The sequence below is a fragment of the Helicoverpa zea genome, chromosome 16 (assembly GCF_022581195.2).
Source record: "Helicoverpa zea isolate HzStark_Cry1AcR chromosome 16, ilHelZeax1.1, whole genome shotgun sequence".
NCBI classification, from domain to species: Eukaryota; Metazoa; Arthropoda; class Insecta; order Lepidoptera; family Noctuidae; genus Helicoverpa; species Helicoverpa zea.
In genome coordinates, this window is record NC_061467.1 from 8,567,890 (window position 1) to 8,584,898 (window position 17,009).

Here is a 17,009-nt window from a genome sequence, read left to right on the forward strand (position 1 = left end):
TCACGAACAATAATAACTTTATTTACTACAATACAATGGCAGTAGGGTTTGTACTAGCTGGTGTTGTTGACATCTTAACCGTAAGCGGGTTTGGGGACAGACTTGACTCCCTCAACTGGTGGGGGGTGAGCAGCGATGTAGGCCAGGGAGCGAGCGATGTACTCAGGGATGGCGGGGCCGACGGGGAGGTGAGCGCCCTGTAAAAAAAAAATAGGGAAATTAGAATATATAAGTAATCAATTAGCTTTGGGGTGACCAGAGAACCAGGTAGATGTTCAGGAGTCAACTTTAAATATAAACAATAAATAAAGGAAAAGTATAGTGATGTTGTCATAAAGACTATTATTATCAGTATCACCAGGTACTCTGAACGTCTTTGAAACGTTAAGTAAATAATACACCAATTACTTATCATACTTGACTTGACATAATTAAAGCATAATAAATTATTATTATACTCTATGCATAATATTATCATTCTAATTAGATAATTAGAAGGTACTGCAATGCACTGACAATTGCTTTGTACAAACACTAAGATATTCGAATACTGTTTATGAAATTCTTACAAAACTTGAAGGATTGCTTATTTATGTTGCATTTCCAAATTAGTGCTTTAAACTTGACTTTTCATAAGATTTGTAATTAATATATCGTAAATCATGAATATTTTATTGACAGCAGTGATAAATTAACTGCATCAAAAGTCAATCTGAATCAATATTCCATGCTTCACCTTTGTTAATATTTTGGTGTAAAAATTATCCAAAGATTGTATAAAATCATTAATATTTGCCAAACAGGTATCAGGCCACCCAGTAGGCCTCCGAATTTTGATTTCATTTAAATTATTCAATCTTATATTCCGTAAAGAAGATTATTAAATAAATATATTACGATATACGTTTTGAAAAAAAAAAAACAGAGAAAGTAATATTATTATGTCACATTCCCCTAAAATTACGGAATATTCTTTTGCTGACTTCTGGACCCTAAATAGTTCTTAACAATCCCCGTATTTTAAAGTAAGTCTTACCTGGGGTTTGTAACCGTTCTCGTCAGCAGTGTAGGACAGTTCCACGGGGGTACCATCGGGGGCGGTGTACTTGTAGGCTCCAGCTACCTCCAGGGAGGGGTATTCCTGGAAAAGAAGATAATGGCTGATCAGACCGCGTGGTCTGTAGTTTCCTAGAAGTCTTACCTAAAGGCCACATCTTGTTGGCGCTAAAAACTTTATGACCAACTTCATTATCAAATGATAATCCAGTAACTATACTCCAGTTTTTATCAAGAAAGTAATCTTTTCAAAATATGCATTTGAATCGGACTAGAAACATCCCAAATGATATCCTTTGTCAATTGTGTAAATAGTTACATCAGTTAATCATGCGGAACTAGATTTAAAACCATAATTTATAACCCCCTTCTTCATAAAACGTAGACTTTGTATATTCACAATAAGTTAATGTTTGATTATAATAATCCACTATTCTGTTATTTATTACTCCACGTGGTCGGCTCGTGATACAAAACTAGTTTTCATCAATTTATTTGCCTGCGACAAGGTCTCTAAAGCTTTTATTTAACGATCAATATAATTTAAATATATTCCGAGTATTCCTTGCATTAATTTAACATATAGTTAACATATATTTTAGCCTTGACACGACTTCGTCGGATGGACGTCTGATTATTTTTTCTAGACGGTAGATTTATTTCAAGCCTTTTCTATGAATGCTAAGTTAAGGCAATGAACTTCTTGAAATATTTCTCTATTATTGCTTGACATTAGCAATACTGCATCTGCAGTCATTAGTGTAAGACTTGATGATTTCGTTTCATTGATTTGATTCGATACGGCTATTATGGTTTACTCATTAGGCTAGCTCAAATGTTTTTTTGTTTAAATGAACACAAAAAGTTCATCTGTTTCTTCATTGCTCAATCCTTTTTTGGCTCTTGCCGAATCTGAATTTGGACGATTATCTACGGTACTAGAGAATTTTGTTTTCTAACATATATCTACCTCAGTAACTAATGGCGTGTGTTTAAACACCACCCAAAAAAGTACCTATTTTACAACCAAAAAAATTCTAAACGGTTACCAAAATGGATAAATGGTCACCAAATAACGTTTCCAAAAATATTATTAGATAAAACCATTTTTTCATATTATTGACTACTAAAAAAATATATGGACGCCTTTAAAATACACTTTAGACCAAATATTATATATTGTCACTACTTAGATGTTACCAATTATGTAATACCATGACTCCTAATTTGGTCATTTTTGTTAGACTAAAAAAGCTAACGATCGCTAGAATATTTCCCAAATTTATACCAATTAATATACTAGGGTTCCCAAACGTACGTCGCTTATTTATTGTTATATGAATTTGTGTGTAACTCAGTGCGTTTAAAATGTAAGCACGCAACATGCAGCAAGCATGGCTTCTGTCACGGCTCCGGCGCTGCAGGGCTCCGGCGGTCCCATGGCCAGGCCGCCTCGCCCCTCCGCGCCTACGCAGTTTTGAATTGCACTCTAGGGGTAGGGCAGACAAGACTACGTGGAGTCGGTTTTGCAGCGATTCGTTTTCGTCACTAACTTTGATTTTTGGTGGTAATATTAATCTTTTAGTTGGATAGAATTTGGTGACCATTAATCCATTTTGGGAACCAAAAATAATATGAGTGCGAGATTTGCGATTTTTCTGATGTTATTTTATTTTTTTTGGATCATAATATTATATACTTTAGTGCCCTTTTAATAAAGTCAATTTATTTTTTTTTGGAGTTGTTTATTTTATTTGGTGCCTCTGCTTAGAGTCTTAAAAATATTTTTGGTGACCGCCTAAATTATACCCGTAACTAATGGCCAGTTTCACTGATAAAGTCTCTGAGAGCCTATCAGGAACTTATCTGTCAGATAAACTATGAATTTTTGTTTCATAAGTCTTGGATAATTAACTGGCACTTTATCGTTAACTGTATGGTGGTGAAATCGGGTCTAAATCTTACAAGTGTAACTTACCGAGTTCTGGTTCTTGACGGATCCAGAGGCCTGGGCGTAGATGCCGTTGCCGGTTTCATACGCGTACTGGAAGGCACCCTCGGGGCTGATGTCGTAGCTGGACTTGACGACGGGGGCGCTGTAGTCAGCGCTGACAACGTGAGACACGTCGGCGCTCGCGCACGCGACGGCTACAGCAAGGACTACTAAGAATTTCTGGAAAAGGTTGATGGAATATTTTTAGTCACACTTATATTGTACAAAAAGAAAATGAATGTGTGTTTGCAACTTCTGCACGCTGCTCTACTTCTTTTTCAGCTGAACAGATTTTGATGAAACTTAGCAGTGATATAGCTTATACATCAGAATAATATGTAGGATATTTTTTATCCGATATTGGGATGTAGTTTCCTCAATGAGCTGGTAGTATGATATATGCTATGCTATATCTATGATATGCTATATGCGATATAATGCTATGGATGCTAGTATGATATAATAGTAATATAAGTGTTCGTATTTGAACTTCTAGTAATTTTATATTACTAGTATGATTTACTAACGGCCAGTTTCTTCATCAAAAGTTAGTTAAAGTTATGGTTAAAGTAATGTCTAAAGTAAAAGTAACGGTTAAATTCAATTTTTCTATTAGTTTTGTCACTTTAGCCTTGAAAAAACGAATTTGACCGTTACTTTTACTTTAGACATTACTTTAACTTTAACTTTTGATGAAGAAACTGGCCGCAACAAGTGGTAGGTTTGTTATAATAAAAAAACTAAGTGAAAACTTAATTTAGATTTTCTAGACATAAAATTCTACACTCTACACACATGAGAAGAAAAATACACATGATCCAATTACAAAAAAACTTAGAAATGAATATTTAAAAAAATATAACAATTTAAAAACTCTTATTTTAAATAGGTCACGTAAAAGAATCAATGCTTACCATGTTGCTAGCGGGATGTCAACTTTTTGTTTCAATCTGATTGAATTAAAGCAAGTTCGTCTTTATATACTAAACGTCCAGAATAGAAAATGAGGAGGTTTTGCTACCAGTTTCAAAAACCGGCCGTTTGTCAAAGACTATAAATCTGATGCAAATTATCCTTTTGATGCATTCTAAAATGCATAAATTATGTCAAGGCTATGAGGATATTGGATGAGAGTTATGTAATTATCTATTTTATTTTCAAAAGAAGTTATTTTGTTTTCTTTTTTGAGTCTCATTGTAGACTCTAGTAAACTAAGTAAGACGGAAGGTGTAAGTAAAGCGAAATAGCTTAATTGTAAAACATTAATAAAGTCGGCATTCATTACGTTCTTTTAAGATAATAGTAAAGAAAAAAGCGTCTTTCGACCATAATATCAATTCAATTAAAATAAGAGATGATTGAAAAATTTGCCAATCCAGAAAATAGTTACAGACGTATTTTTCCATCAATTATTTTCAAATAAGTCTAAATTGAAATGAATGACAAAATTATGCATAAAAACAGGTGGAAACTAATAAGTTTGTTTGTGAAAAAGGAATGTAAATAAAAAGTACTTCTTAATATATTTTTTATATCTGAAAATAAAAAAGAAATAGATGTAGGTAGAATATATGCGATTTGAAATGGCTAGTTTACAGAGTAACACATCTATGTATTTTTATTTAATTTTGTTGGTGTCCATTTTTTTCCTGGCTATTTTTATTTATAGATTTTTTTCCGAAATGAAAATTCTGAATCCACTACATAATTATATATCGTTATCTTCATTTGTTCCTATATACATAATATGATCGAGTATGACTATGGGTTTTTTTTTTCGAATAATTATTACATACAATTCAGATAACACCGGAAGAATTGGTATTAAAACGATCTGCAATTATGTTTTTTGTACTCATTGTAGTTAAAACCATTTGCAAAAGCAAATAGTGTTTGCTCTAATTAATAAGGCGTGAATAATTCATTAGGAGTCAATTTATTAATGGCCCATTAAAATAGTAATGGGCTTTTTTGTCGTGAGAACAACAAAATTTGATACTAAAAGTAGCTAAGAGGAAACCTTCATAATAATTACTAAATAGGTGATCGCTAAAATTAGTCTAATATTGGTATTGAATTTTTTTTCCTTAAATGATTATTATTCTTAAATGAGTCTAATTGGCCTTAAAACACCTTTTCTAGAATATACGAATTAGGTACTAGAATTGGGATTTATGTTTTCACATGTTTGTTTGCGTGAAGTTTATCCAGGATTTATAAAAAAAAAACACAACTTTCTTATTAATTATCATTATGAAAGTACATCATCCTCCGAGCCTTTTTCCCAACTATGTTGGGGTCGGCTCCCAGTCTAACCGGATTCAGCTGAGTACCAGTGCTTTACAAGAAGCGACTGCCTATCTGACCTCCTCAACCCAGTTACCCGGGTGACCCGATACTACTTGGTTAGACTGGTGTCAGACTAACTGGCTTCTGACTACCCGTAACGACTGCCAAGGATGTTCAATGACAGCCGGGACCTACAGTTTAACGTGCCATCCGAAACACAGCCAATGGTGTCTAAGATATACTTAGAAAGTACATACAAACTTACAAAAGTTGCATTGGTACTTGCCTGACCTAGGATCGAACCCGCGCCCCTCATACTTGAGAGGTTGGTCCTTTACCCACTAGGCCACCACGACTTTTTTTTATTACATTATGAAAGTACATATTCAAAAGAAATATTATAAGTAAACTACTTTATTTGGCATAGTTCATATACAACTTTTCGTTGATAAATTGTGGGAAAAAATCAATCAGCTCATTTGTCCGATCTTCTCTAATCAACTATTACATAATCGTTGACCACTCCTAATGTGATATTATTAAAACGCGTGATATTTACTTAAATTTATGCTAGGCGAGTAGCATCAGGCGACTGTCCACTGATCTTAACATTCAAGGTCAAATAGTATCCAAGTAGATGTTGTTCTCTTTTTTCTCATTATATTGCATATTGTGTATCATGAACTTAATTAAGTGTATTTTATTGATATATTTTACATCATTATCAGCCTTTTTAGCCCCATTGCTGGGCACAGCGGCCTCCTCTCACACAGAAAAGGATTGAGCGTTAATCACCATATTTGCTCAATGCAACTGCCTAATTTCAGTTTTTTTAATATAGTCATGTAGCTACCTCGAGACGTTTTCCTTCATCACTCACACCCAGAGGTTGGTTCTTTACCCACTAGGACACCACGACTTATCTTTCATTCCGTTTGCTTTGAAGCTATAACAATGTTTAGACTTTGGACGTCTAGGTCAAACGTTGACCTTTACAAACTTACGATACTGACACAGCAGTTTTATTTGGTGAGATTACGCTGTTATACCCTCTATTACTTATAGTCATTTAGTAAGTAAGAGATTATTAAAACGTGATTTTAATTAAGAAGGCTTGTATTCTATCTAATAATTAAACTGTTGCCATGTGCATAAGTAAAACATAAGGAATCAACATTACCATAACGTGTAATAGACATACGAACCTATGTAAATTCGTATCATTTTCATTCTTATCGTACTTTGTATCTCCGTAAACCTAATGTCATTTTTATGTTACATACTTAGGTACAAATACTAGCAATTATTTATGTCGACAAATCTCACGCTGGAGAGTGTTTTTTGCTTGAATACGCTTTTCCTAGAAATTGCTTTCATCATCATCATCATCTCAGCCATAGGACGTCCACTGCTGAACATAGGCCTCCCCTTTAATCTCCACAGATACCTGGAAATTGCTTTGGTCTTGTTGAAAAATATTTCAGTTAAAAATAACAACATTAGATAGTCCATTTAGGGAGTCTATTGTTTACTTTTAATACGGGAGTTAGGAAAAACCTACCACGGGACGCAAATAACTTCGCTGCCAATAGCAACTGTATGTTATAATTTTTCAGTGGTTTCTAATGAAATCTGGCTGCTGTTTTACTGCGATTCAAATACAGACAGACAAGAAAACAAGTCACTATTAAACTTATCGATTTGTGGAAAACTAGAATTAGGTACCTACTTTATTAACATGTTATAATTCATTAACATATACATACTAACAGATGTTAAAAGAAATGTTTTGTAAAAGCATTTTCCAGAAAGAAAATAATATCAAAGAATTTGAGGAGCAAAATTATTGATGCAAAATAACTTCCATTAGTGTCAAGTTAATCAAACGGTCAAGGTTAGGATTCATTACAGATTTCCTGTTTACAGTTAGGTATCAACACTCGAAGATTTATAGTGCACTCATAAAATGCAGTCGATGTAAGGATGCTTCTACACGGTGCAAGTAGCTTGCGCATATTGAGGCACATGCGCAGGTTACATGCATTTTATAAACGTCCGGGTCCAGCGACTCACGCAGGTACAGTAAACTCCAGGTCAGTGGTAACAGTTTTATAGGAAAATCGTACTTATTACTCATTTATTTATTTATTTGATTTACACGACATCAAAAGTCACTTACATAAATCAGAGTAGGTAAGTAAATTTCTTACTAGGAAACTTAAAAATAAAGAAAATTAAAAAAAACGATAACAAAAAAAATAGAAACAAGGTGCATGACTGTTACCACTGATGTGCGGTCTACCGTACCAAAGCAAAATACCCATCCGCGTGCTCTTGTCACTTGTCACTTGCGCATGTTAACTTGCTCCAGCTACATGCACCGTGTAGACGCACCCTTACTTTCAGACGTCATTCACTTCTTCCCACCACGCGGCAACATAGTATTGCCATATAATACTTGCATTCTTGACCTTTGTCGGATTATATACCTTTATGATATTTTTCTCGTGTTGTCTTAGTCAATGAGAAAATCGTTGCAATAAATATTAATTTTCTTCTTCGTTCTTTATTGTGGCTTTTATCCACACCGTTCCTCTCATTTTATAGCCATTAAGACTAAATAATACAGGAGTTCGTGAAAACAGCTTTCTATAAGTCAAAATTTTTCCAAAATCTGCCGAATAGTTTAGGGAAATACCCACAGTAAAGCTAGCATGACTTGTTAATATCTCGTTGACATTTAATTAACGTATAAATTAACATACATAAGTGGTATTTTAACTAAATGGATCGCCTCTAGGCATCATCCTCAATTTAGGAACTAAATAGTGTTGTTTAGTACTTACGTCAATCATTACAGGTTATTCTTGTTAAGTGTTAAAAAGCCTGTTAATATGTTATTGTGGTACCCCCCGTTGCCTCAGCTAAAAATTTCTAGAACCATCTATAAGACTGGTATGAACATTTTACAATAGATAACTGATGGTTTGTGTGGTTTTCCTGTTGTTTTCCATACAGTTAGAAATGCTTCAACAGTTTCCAAGATGTAAGGTCGCATACAAATAGATATGAAGCTCAGTTAGCAGCTATAGATGTAACCCATCTATGAATGTACAATGGATATTTTTAGACCTTCATTTGGAAACAAAAGCTTTAAAAGTCAAGTTTGCGCTTGTCCAAAGAATGTCACTTATAGTTTTATTGTGAAGATGATATCATTATCGTGAATACCAGATGAGCTGCCGCACTGAACGCAGTCAGAATACCTAAATACAAATCAATTCTATAATAGGTAACCTACCACGGAGTAGTGAAAGATGAGTGGAGATGCTATGATGCAGGTAGGTCAGGCACCTTCTTCTAGGTCAAATTCGTACGGTGGGCATGACCAGTACGATCAGTTACGAGTGAACTAACGAGGCGTTTGGATTCTTTGATAAATCTGTCAACGAGTTTTGAAATTGCAAAAAAATAATCGCATCCAAAAAAGGCGTATAAGAGCGAAAACAGTAACGTTCTTCGTTCTCCGCTCAAACTCATTTTGGCGCCCTACTTTCTTAGACGATTTTTCGTGGCACCTCCGCTAGTCATTTTGTTCTCTATGGTACCTACTTACATGAGTACTGGCACTTGCTTGAGGCTTTTACTAATTCCGCCAATTATTTTGGGGATTACCTACTTTGTGGTATTGGGCCAAACCAGATTCTCAAGTGGTTTTATAAATATTAATGTTACGTTTTCTTTACACTGAAGATTAAGAATGAAGTACATAGATAGGGAATAACCCAATTTTACTACATAATGTGGGTTAGTAAATTGAATGTTTAGAAGCTTAAAAAATATTTCATTAAGTTCTTAATAAATATAATATAAAGAAAATAAGACGAGTATTATAAAAGCTATTTTTTAATAAAGGTGCAATTTTATAAAAATAACTGTAATTCTTTCACCTTGGCGCGCTACATTATCCACGAGCAACTACTTTTTTCTATGCAAGGACGATGCAATAATACAGAAGCTTGTTTATTAATAGTAATAGCAATTTGATTACTTCGTGAACCTCCCTACCTACTTAGGAAACAGTCGAAAAATATATTTTTCAACAAGACCCTTTTTTACATAAGAGCAAATCTTCTTTCTTAGAAGAAAGATGATAAAAATATTTTAGAAGAAAGATGACCTCCTTCTCCAATCAATAAAAAAAATGAGATGCCAGACGCATGCGGGATTGCTTGAATGGGTTACCGTGGTGCTAGTACATAATAAAGGGCTTAGGCTTATATTATTAGGCTTACATGGTGAGTTTAAATTAGTAAAAGTCTAACACCCATAACGGGTTGATGATTTCCTATCTAAACAAAAAAAAAAGCAGAATATGATATTCTACAATATTGATCCCTAGATAATAATAAAGTAATTTTCAATCGATATGTAATGCGTTTTGTCTCAACATGGCTGACACGATATGTGGCGTGCACACTACGAACCATGCATTTATAATGGTGCCGTAATGTCGTTAATCATGTTAGGGTTGAACGGTTGATTAGTTAATGAAAATACCTATATGTTGATGATGTTTAATAACGATATTGAGTTTTCATATTGCGTTTTTTTTATTACCTGTACTAAACATACCAAAAAAAAATAAGAAAAAACGCACGTAGAAAAAAATATAATATCGAAATCTAAAGGTCCCATATCTCAATGAATTAAGATTATGAGCATCCGAATTTTCTTCATTTAATCCATATATTTTTAGCTCTATAATTTAATGTCACTGTTTTAAAAGCACTCAATAAAAGCCCTTCTAGTGGCGGTACGTATACGTGTAAGTTTTTCAGTGTGACTTACCTTCAGCATTCAATTCTTGCATCAAAATCACCAGATTGGACCCCCATAAAAGGACTGCACATCAAAACGCAACTGACCACTAACAAAAATATATTCCGTCATCCCTACATTTGCTTTTACCTGTGTAGTACATAACTTAGTTACAGCAGGTACTTTAAAAAGGACACCGCTTAGAACACAACAGGAATCGCTAGGGAAATGAATACGACAACAGCTTTCATTTGTACCTACATTTTACCTCATGTGGACATAAAACACTGCTCTATGGCTGCGGTTTAAAAGCGGTGACAATAGACGAGGAGAATTGACTTCTTTATGTGTTTCTATTACCTCTATTAGTTCGCCTTTTAGAGCTATAAACTCAAAAGAAAATTCATTTCGAAACTCCTATTTTGCGAAAAAATATTTTAGATAAAGGTAGGTCAGATGGGCACTCACTCCTTGTAAACACACACTCAACTACATTCGGTTAGACTGGAAGCCGACCACTACATAGTTGGGAAATAGCCAGATGATGATGATGTAAGACAGAACAAGTGGCGCAAGAAGAACAGTTCCTCCAGGACGCGCGTGAACCCGCACGCTGAAAGCTAGTGTTCAATAAATACAGAACACAATTCCCGTTCAAGTTAACTTCGATGGCCAGTAGTTCTAAATATATACAAAAAACTATTCTCTACTAGTGCCAACGACCCTACGATTAAGATTTGCAAAATTATAATTTATAAAATCTCATTTGTCGAATGTTTCCTTGACAAACAGATTTCGTATTGATTAAAATGTAAAAGGCGCAAATTATTACGAACGCTTAACATACGAAAAGCATTTCAATTATCTGTTAAGCTGTTAATCTTCATATTATTATGATATATCGAAATTGCATTCAGACGCAATAAAAAAATGAAAAGTAATGTATTGAGTTCCTTTATAATATTGCATGGATATTGATTCTCTCGATGGACTTTGAACTTGCCGAACAATAAAGAGTTACATCCAAATCAGTCAAGACCAATGAGGTCAAGCTTAGTCTCTATTAAGATGAGATCCAGACGGTGTTTTGCGTAAAAATCCAAGCGTAATTCACAATTTAGAAGAAGTGTTTTGTACAATAAATTAATATGTAATTAATTGAGATCTAATAAGCACTAAGCTACTAGCACTACTAGATCTAATAAGATATGAATACTTGATTGACAGACAAGTTCTACTGTTGCATAAAATGCGTGATCACACAAAATTAAACAAATGAGTATCAATCATTATGTATATTCGCTCGATTAATATACAAAACGCTGTTTTGACAAATCTAACTGGAACTTATCAGATGTATAGCAAATATTCATCATTTGGAACATGGTACAAGGGTCAATAGATCAAGGTACACCACAGTTGCCGCGGTCATTCCCAGAGGCAAGATTCCACTGTTAGCCACTGTGACGGACAATGTACTACGTGTCTAACAGTAAGACGGCGGCGTTCGTATATAGAAGTAAATTTTCTCGACCGAAACCTAAAATTATAAACAGAAGCTGTAGTGACTTCTAATATTGAAGTTGTAGAATAAAATGCATACACAAAAAATATGATCAGTTCCTTATATCTTGTCCATGAATATTATATTAATTTCACATTTTTGTGCGAAGAATTTCATATTTTTATAAATATTTGAATAAAAATCTAGGTTAAGCTAGGCTATTTTACAAATAGATATGAAGATGATATTAGCAATATATCATTAGTGGTGTTGCATGGCAAACCTTGGCATTTGTGTGTCACTAATAAACATAATTCGATTAATTATATAATGATGCGTCTGAGATGCATCTAACTAGATGGCTGCAGGGTATGAGCGTCCGATAGCGAGTACAATTACCACCAAAATTGATGGTACCGTTTTTCAAAAGCACCACTTGTCTACCACTTGTAGTATGAGTAGGGCTGCCATCTCGAATTTCGCAAAACCCGGACAAAGATTAAAAAAACCCACATTTGGAGACATTTTTCCCGGCCGAATTCGCAAATAATATAAAAAACAAGACCTCATTTTCATCATAAAAACCTGTGATAAAACTTTGTTTAAAAAATTCCCCCGTTAAACCACAGTGCATTTAAGATATTTCAATAACAGGTTCCAACACACAGATTCGAAGGTTTCCTAGCCGGTTTGATGGTGATAAATAACATTGTATTAATAACTGATGATTTATAATAATATGACAGCTGCATTTCTGCACCTTGAGAGGATTTAAGGTGAAGATTTTTTGTAATATATATTTTTTCAAGGCTAGGCATATTTTGTATTTTCCAAAGATTTTTAGGAGACATACATTTAACAGTGACTTCCAACATCTACAAAGAAAATAATCTATAGTGTTTTGTTATTTTATAATTACTTCCATGCTTAGATATCGATATAATAACTTGAATCGAATAGCATCTGCCATTAACGGTAGGTAGGTATGACTGCTGATTGTAATAACCGATTTGTTCGTTGTTTTTCGATTAGGGATTGAAAATTTTAATACATTTTCAATATCAAACAACGAATCGATTATTGTAATCAGCAGTTAATCTACTTCTACTAACCTTAACTTCCAGAGACAGTCAAGCATGATTTTGTTCCTCAACATATTATTATGTTCACGCAAGCCTTAACAGTTGTCCTCAATATTCCTTGTTTATGGTCTATATTAATCTGTGCTGTCAGCAGACGGTTTCCAAAACCACCTGTGAAGTACCCTAATGTCGTTAGTAGCTGTGATGCGGTCAGGAATGCTACCAATGTGGTAATGGCAGCATGCCCGTATACTGACCACTTACATAGCAGTATGTTCTGTTTACACTGTCTATGATTGAAGACCACATGGATAATTGAAGATTATAAGTCAGTTGCAGAAGGTCCATTTAAGTCAAAGCTTCTTTAAATCTATTGCTGACTCTTTCTTTGTCAACAAGATAAAAAGTGTTAGCAAAAGATTTAATTGAGGTTTTTAATTTATCTTTGTGCAACTGACTGTGTAGCCATTTAATATCAATTTAATTAAAATAGTGTTGCTGAGAGGTTGGTTGCACCACTTCTTCTTCAAGTGGTGAGGGGTGGCCATTTTTGGGTGCTGTCTCATGTCATTTTAATATTCGATTTGCTTCTGTCTACTTTGAATAGATACTTTTTGATTATTTTTTATTCAGTTACGTAATTACTAGATTAAAGTGTTCAAGAATTTTAACTATTAAACCGTATCATTGAGTATATTCTGAATACGTTTTAATAATTTTTGATAGCGCGGTTATTAATATATTTTAATGAGCTGACAACAATACTTACTTATTTTTTTTTTATTATAAAATTTATAAAAAATTTAGGTTTAATATATTTTTTATTTAAATTAAACTCACCACGAAGTCAATCGTCAATCGTGAAGTAGACACAAAAAAGGATTAAAACAACAGCATTTGGTAAACGTTTTTACATTATTTATTGTCTAGAAAACAAAAAAATTAACAAAAATTAAAGTTGTTAAAGCCATTTTACGCTTTACGCACATTGCTTTAGGTTACATTATACATTGTTTTGGTTTGTCTAAAGTTGTTACGTATTTACAATTTCTTTTCGACGTAGGGGTGTTCAGCGATGTATTGGAGAGCCCTGGCAATGTACTCTGGGATGGGCTCAGCGGGAGGAGGAGTGGGGAGGTGGTCACCCTATGGACAATAAAAAATACATTAGAAATACAGAAAAACAGATAAAGTTAGGTCTTAAGAAAATTCAATCCGAAATACACTTGTCATGGAGGATGAATTTTCCTAGAATAATCTATCAAATAAAGCAAAAAAATCCGCCATCTTTTAATCTTTTTCTTTTCCTTTTTAGTGACCCTTTGCCCTCTAGTACAAACATCTTCGAAAAAACTGGATGATATTTCGATTGTTGGTTAGCGAAGGATTTCAATAAAGGTCAAACTAAGGAAATCAGGTTTGAGAGATTATATACGTCTTCTTTTATACATAGATTTCTTTAGTGTTGGTTAGAAGATTGATTATATTATCTAAAAGTTCGATATGCACAACAATCTACCAAAGTTCTTAATGTTGTGTTCAACTACCTATTAAAAGACTTCGAAGTTTTAATATGTTTGTATTTACCTGGGGCTGGTATCCGTTCTCGTTGGCTACGTAGGTGACAGAGATGACCTGACCTTCGGGGGATTTGTAGCTGTTGGCACCAGCGACCTCAAGAGCGACCTCGTCCTGAAACAAAATATTTAAACATTGAGGACCCATCATGGTAGACGCACGCAACTGCACTTTGACACCTGTATTCCTCAGTAAATCTGCAGTTGTTCTTAACCCATACCCTTCATAACCTTCAAAATTTCAACTCTAAAACACTGTAGATACAGAATGAATTTTATATAGAACCATATTCATTTGTCAAAAAGTTACTTGCGAGAAATTCTCTCTGCTTATCCATCTTTCTCTTCACTTCTTCCCAGAGTTTTTTCCTAACTATCTTGGGGTCAGCTTCCAGTCTAACTGGATTCAGCTTAATACCAGGATTTTTTGTCATCAAACTTTTCTAACGAGATAATAATTTAATAACAGTCGAACTCACCTTTCCGACGACCTTGACTTTGCCCTCAGCCTGTCCAGCGATACCGTTGTCAGTTTCATAAGCGTACTGGAAGTTACCCTCGGGCGACTGATTGTAGTCGGAGCGCAGGACCTGGGCAGCCTGCTCGGGGGACGCGGCGTAAGCGCACGCGAAGAGGCAAAGGGCTACGATGAAGGATTTCTAGAAAAACGATATCCGTGGTTAAAAGGAGTTTGTATGTCGTATTGTTGTGGACTTGATTTGAATTTATAGGATGAGTTTTTTATTATTTTATGACTTGAAGTTAATTGTTTTATTATTATACAAAGTACTGAAATATAACTGATAAATCAATTATGCAGTTATCAATGACCATCATGTATAAATATCATTGTCAAGTTGTCTAGACAAATTCCACAAGAATGTCTTAATAACCAAAATAATGCAATAATTACTCAGTCAAGAGTGTCAAATCTAATTTCTTTTGGTAACCACTCACAAACGCACAAAGTATATTAAATGTATTCACTCGTAACTAATAACTTTGTATAATCAATTATAATATTCATCAATGTTACGCATCTTAAAAATTATATTCAATTCACACTGCATTGTAAAACTTTTTTGCAACAATTAAGAAATTTAGTAAATCACATATTGATTAACATTCACACTTTTTGCGAGGCGTCTCGAAATCACTAATTATTCACATTTTTTCACCATTAATAAATTCTTTGTCGTTTGGTAGACGAGTGCACTTACCATTTTGGTTGTTGCTTATTCGAACTACTAGTTGAATCTAATGCTGGAGTGAGGTTCCAAGTTTCTTATATACACGTTCCCAGGAATATCGTTTATGATATCATACCTACTAATACCTACATAGAAAAGGTCAACTTTTTATTTTTTTCTCAACAGGCTTTAGTCTTTAAATATAAGACCGATAAGACTATCGGCCGCTCTTTTGACATTTTCGCTTTGTAAGAAAAGCTAGTTTTGTGTTAATGAAAAAAATACATATATGGCTTTACTTGGGATCTTGGTCTGAATAAGAAAAAATAAATTGTTAGCATTCATAGTCGGGAGTTGGTATGGGCCACTTGTCGATGGATTTGCGTACCTACTTGTTCGGTTTTGTCGCAGGAGATATTTTTCTTGACGCCAAAAATATATTCAAGAACCTTTTGTATGAAAAGTAAATTGTATATTTAAACTCAAGGTAAATGTTTTGTTTTTATTTGGTAAGTGATTAGTTAGCGTTGATATTTAGATTTGATAACATTTTTTAAAAATTAGATACTTTTTTCCAAGTAAATAATTTATGACGAAACATTTGTCTCTTTCTGTTTCGTCTACCATGGTTGCACTTAAACTTTTGATTGAATAACCAATAACCATGCATCTATTTTTCGTGAAAAATAACAAAGGAGATTACTTGAAAGTGAAATTATGCTTTCACATTATTTATTTACTTTTCATAACAGATAATTTAAATTATACGTAATTATTATCTACAGTAGGTTCGTTAACTGAAACCCTATTTAAATTTATATTGTCAGTAGTAATTATGCAGTAGGAAGCTAAACAATAGCCGCCTATCATCCTATGTGTTTTCGCAAACCTATACTTGAATTAATTTTATGCATAGGTAACTTAAAGACGTCTAAATTAAATTAATTATTCTTACTAATATTACAAATAATGAATTTGTCTGCAGCCTTCTCGTGGTAAAAATAATGATCTGACTGAGGTGAAATATATCAAGATGACTGAGATTCTGCCGAAAATTAGCTAAGCTTTAATCGAGTGCAATAAAGTTACCTTCAGGGGTTGTGGAAGTCAGTTACACCAATCTCTGAGAACCTATAAAAGTAACATTTGTGAATATCATGTGTAGGTACATGAATTTGTCGAAAAAGGGATTCATTCCTTTAGTTCAATGAATCCACATTAATTTACCCTTGACTGTGTTTGGATATATTGACCATGGACAGCATTGTAAGCAGACGCACGTCGAATAGGTACACTTCACTTACCAAATAGCTTAAAATGTGGTTTAGGTATAATTAATATCACTCCTGAAGAGCTTACATAATATTAATCCACCATTTGAGAATGCGCCATTTCACCTAGTACTTAGCTTAAGGCCAATGTCTTCATTCAGTGTCCACAGATCAGTATTCAATCGGTCTGAGATAGTACTTACCTAGTTAAGTAGTAGTACTTTGG

At 33.9% G+C, this 17,009-nt stretch overlaps 2 protein-coding genes and 1 long non-coding RNA gene across 3 annotated transcripts; all 3 read right to left on the reverse strand.

Annotated features, from left to right (window-relative positions):
* Window positions 1-4,024, reverse strand: LOC124637524 (larval cuticle protein LCP-17-like). The gene is made up of 4 exons (XM_047174040.1): window positions 3,964-4,024; window positions 3,035-3,229; window positions 1,037-1,141; window positions 1-197 (listed from the first exon to the last, which is right to left on the reverse strand). Exons 1-4 carry the CDS (start codon window positions 3,964-3,966, stop codon window positions 75-77), a joined length of 426 nt encoding a protein of 141 aa, XP_047029996.1. The 5' UTR covers window positions 3,967-4,024; the 3' UTR covers window positions 1-74.
* Window positions 4,025-11,439: 7,415 nt separating this feature from the next.
* LOC124637525 lies at window positions 11,440-12,977 on the reverse strand. Its single transcript, XR_006985245.1, has 2 exons — window positions 12,776-12,977; window positions 11,440-11,699 (listed from the first exon to the last, which is right to left on the reverse strand). It is a non-coding gene; the product is annotated as an uncharacterized LOC124637525 (long non-coding RNA).
* A 664-nt stretch (window positions 12,978-13,641) lies between these two features.
* Window positions 13,642-15,676, reverse strand: LOC124637790 (larval cuticle protein LCP-14-like). Its single transcript, XM_047174444.1, has 4 exons — window positions 15,543-15,676; window positions 14,802-14,981; window positions 14,333-14,437; window positions 13,642-13,891 (listed from the first exon to the last, which is right to left on the reverse strand). Exons 1-4 carry the CDS (start codon window positions 15,543-15,545, stop codon window positions 13,787-13,789), a joined length of 393 nt encoding a protein of 130 aa, XP_047030400.1. The 5' UTR covers window positions 15,546-15,676; the 3' UTR covers window positions 13,642-13,786.
* Window positions 15,677-17,009: the final 1,333 nt, after the last annotated feature.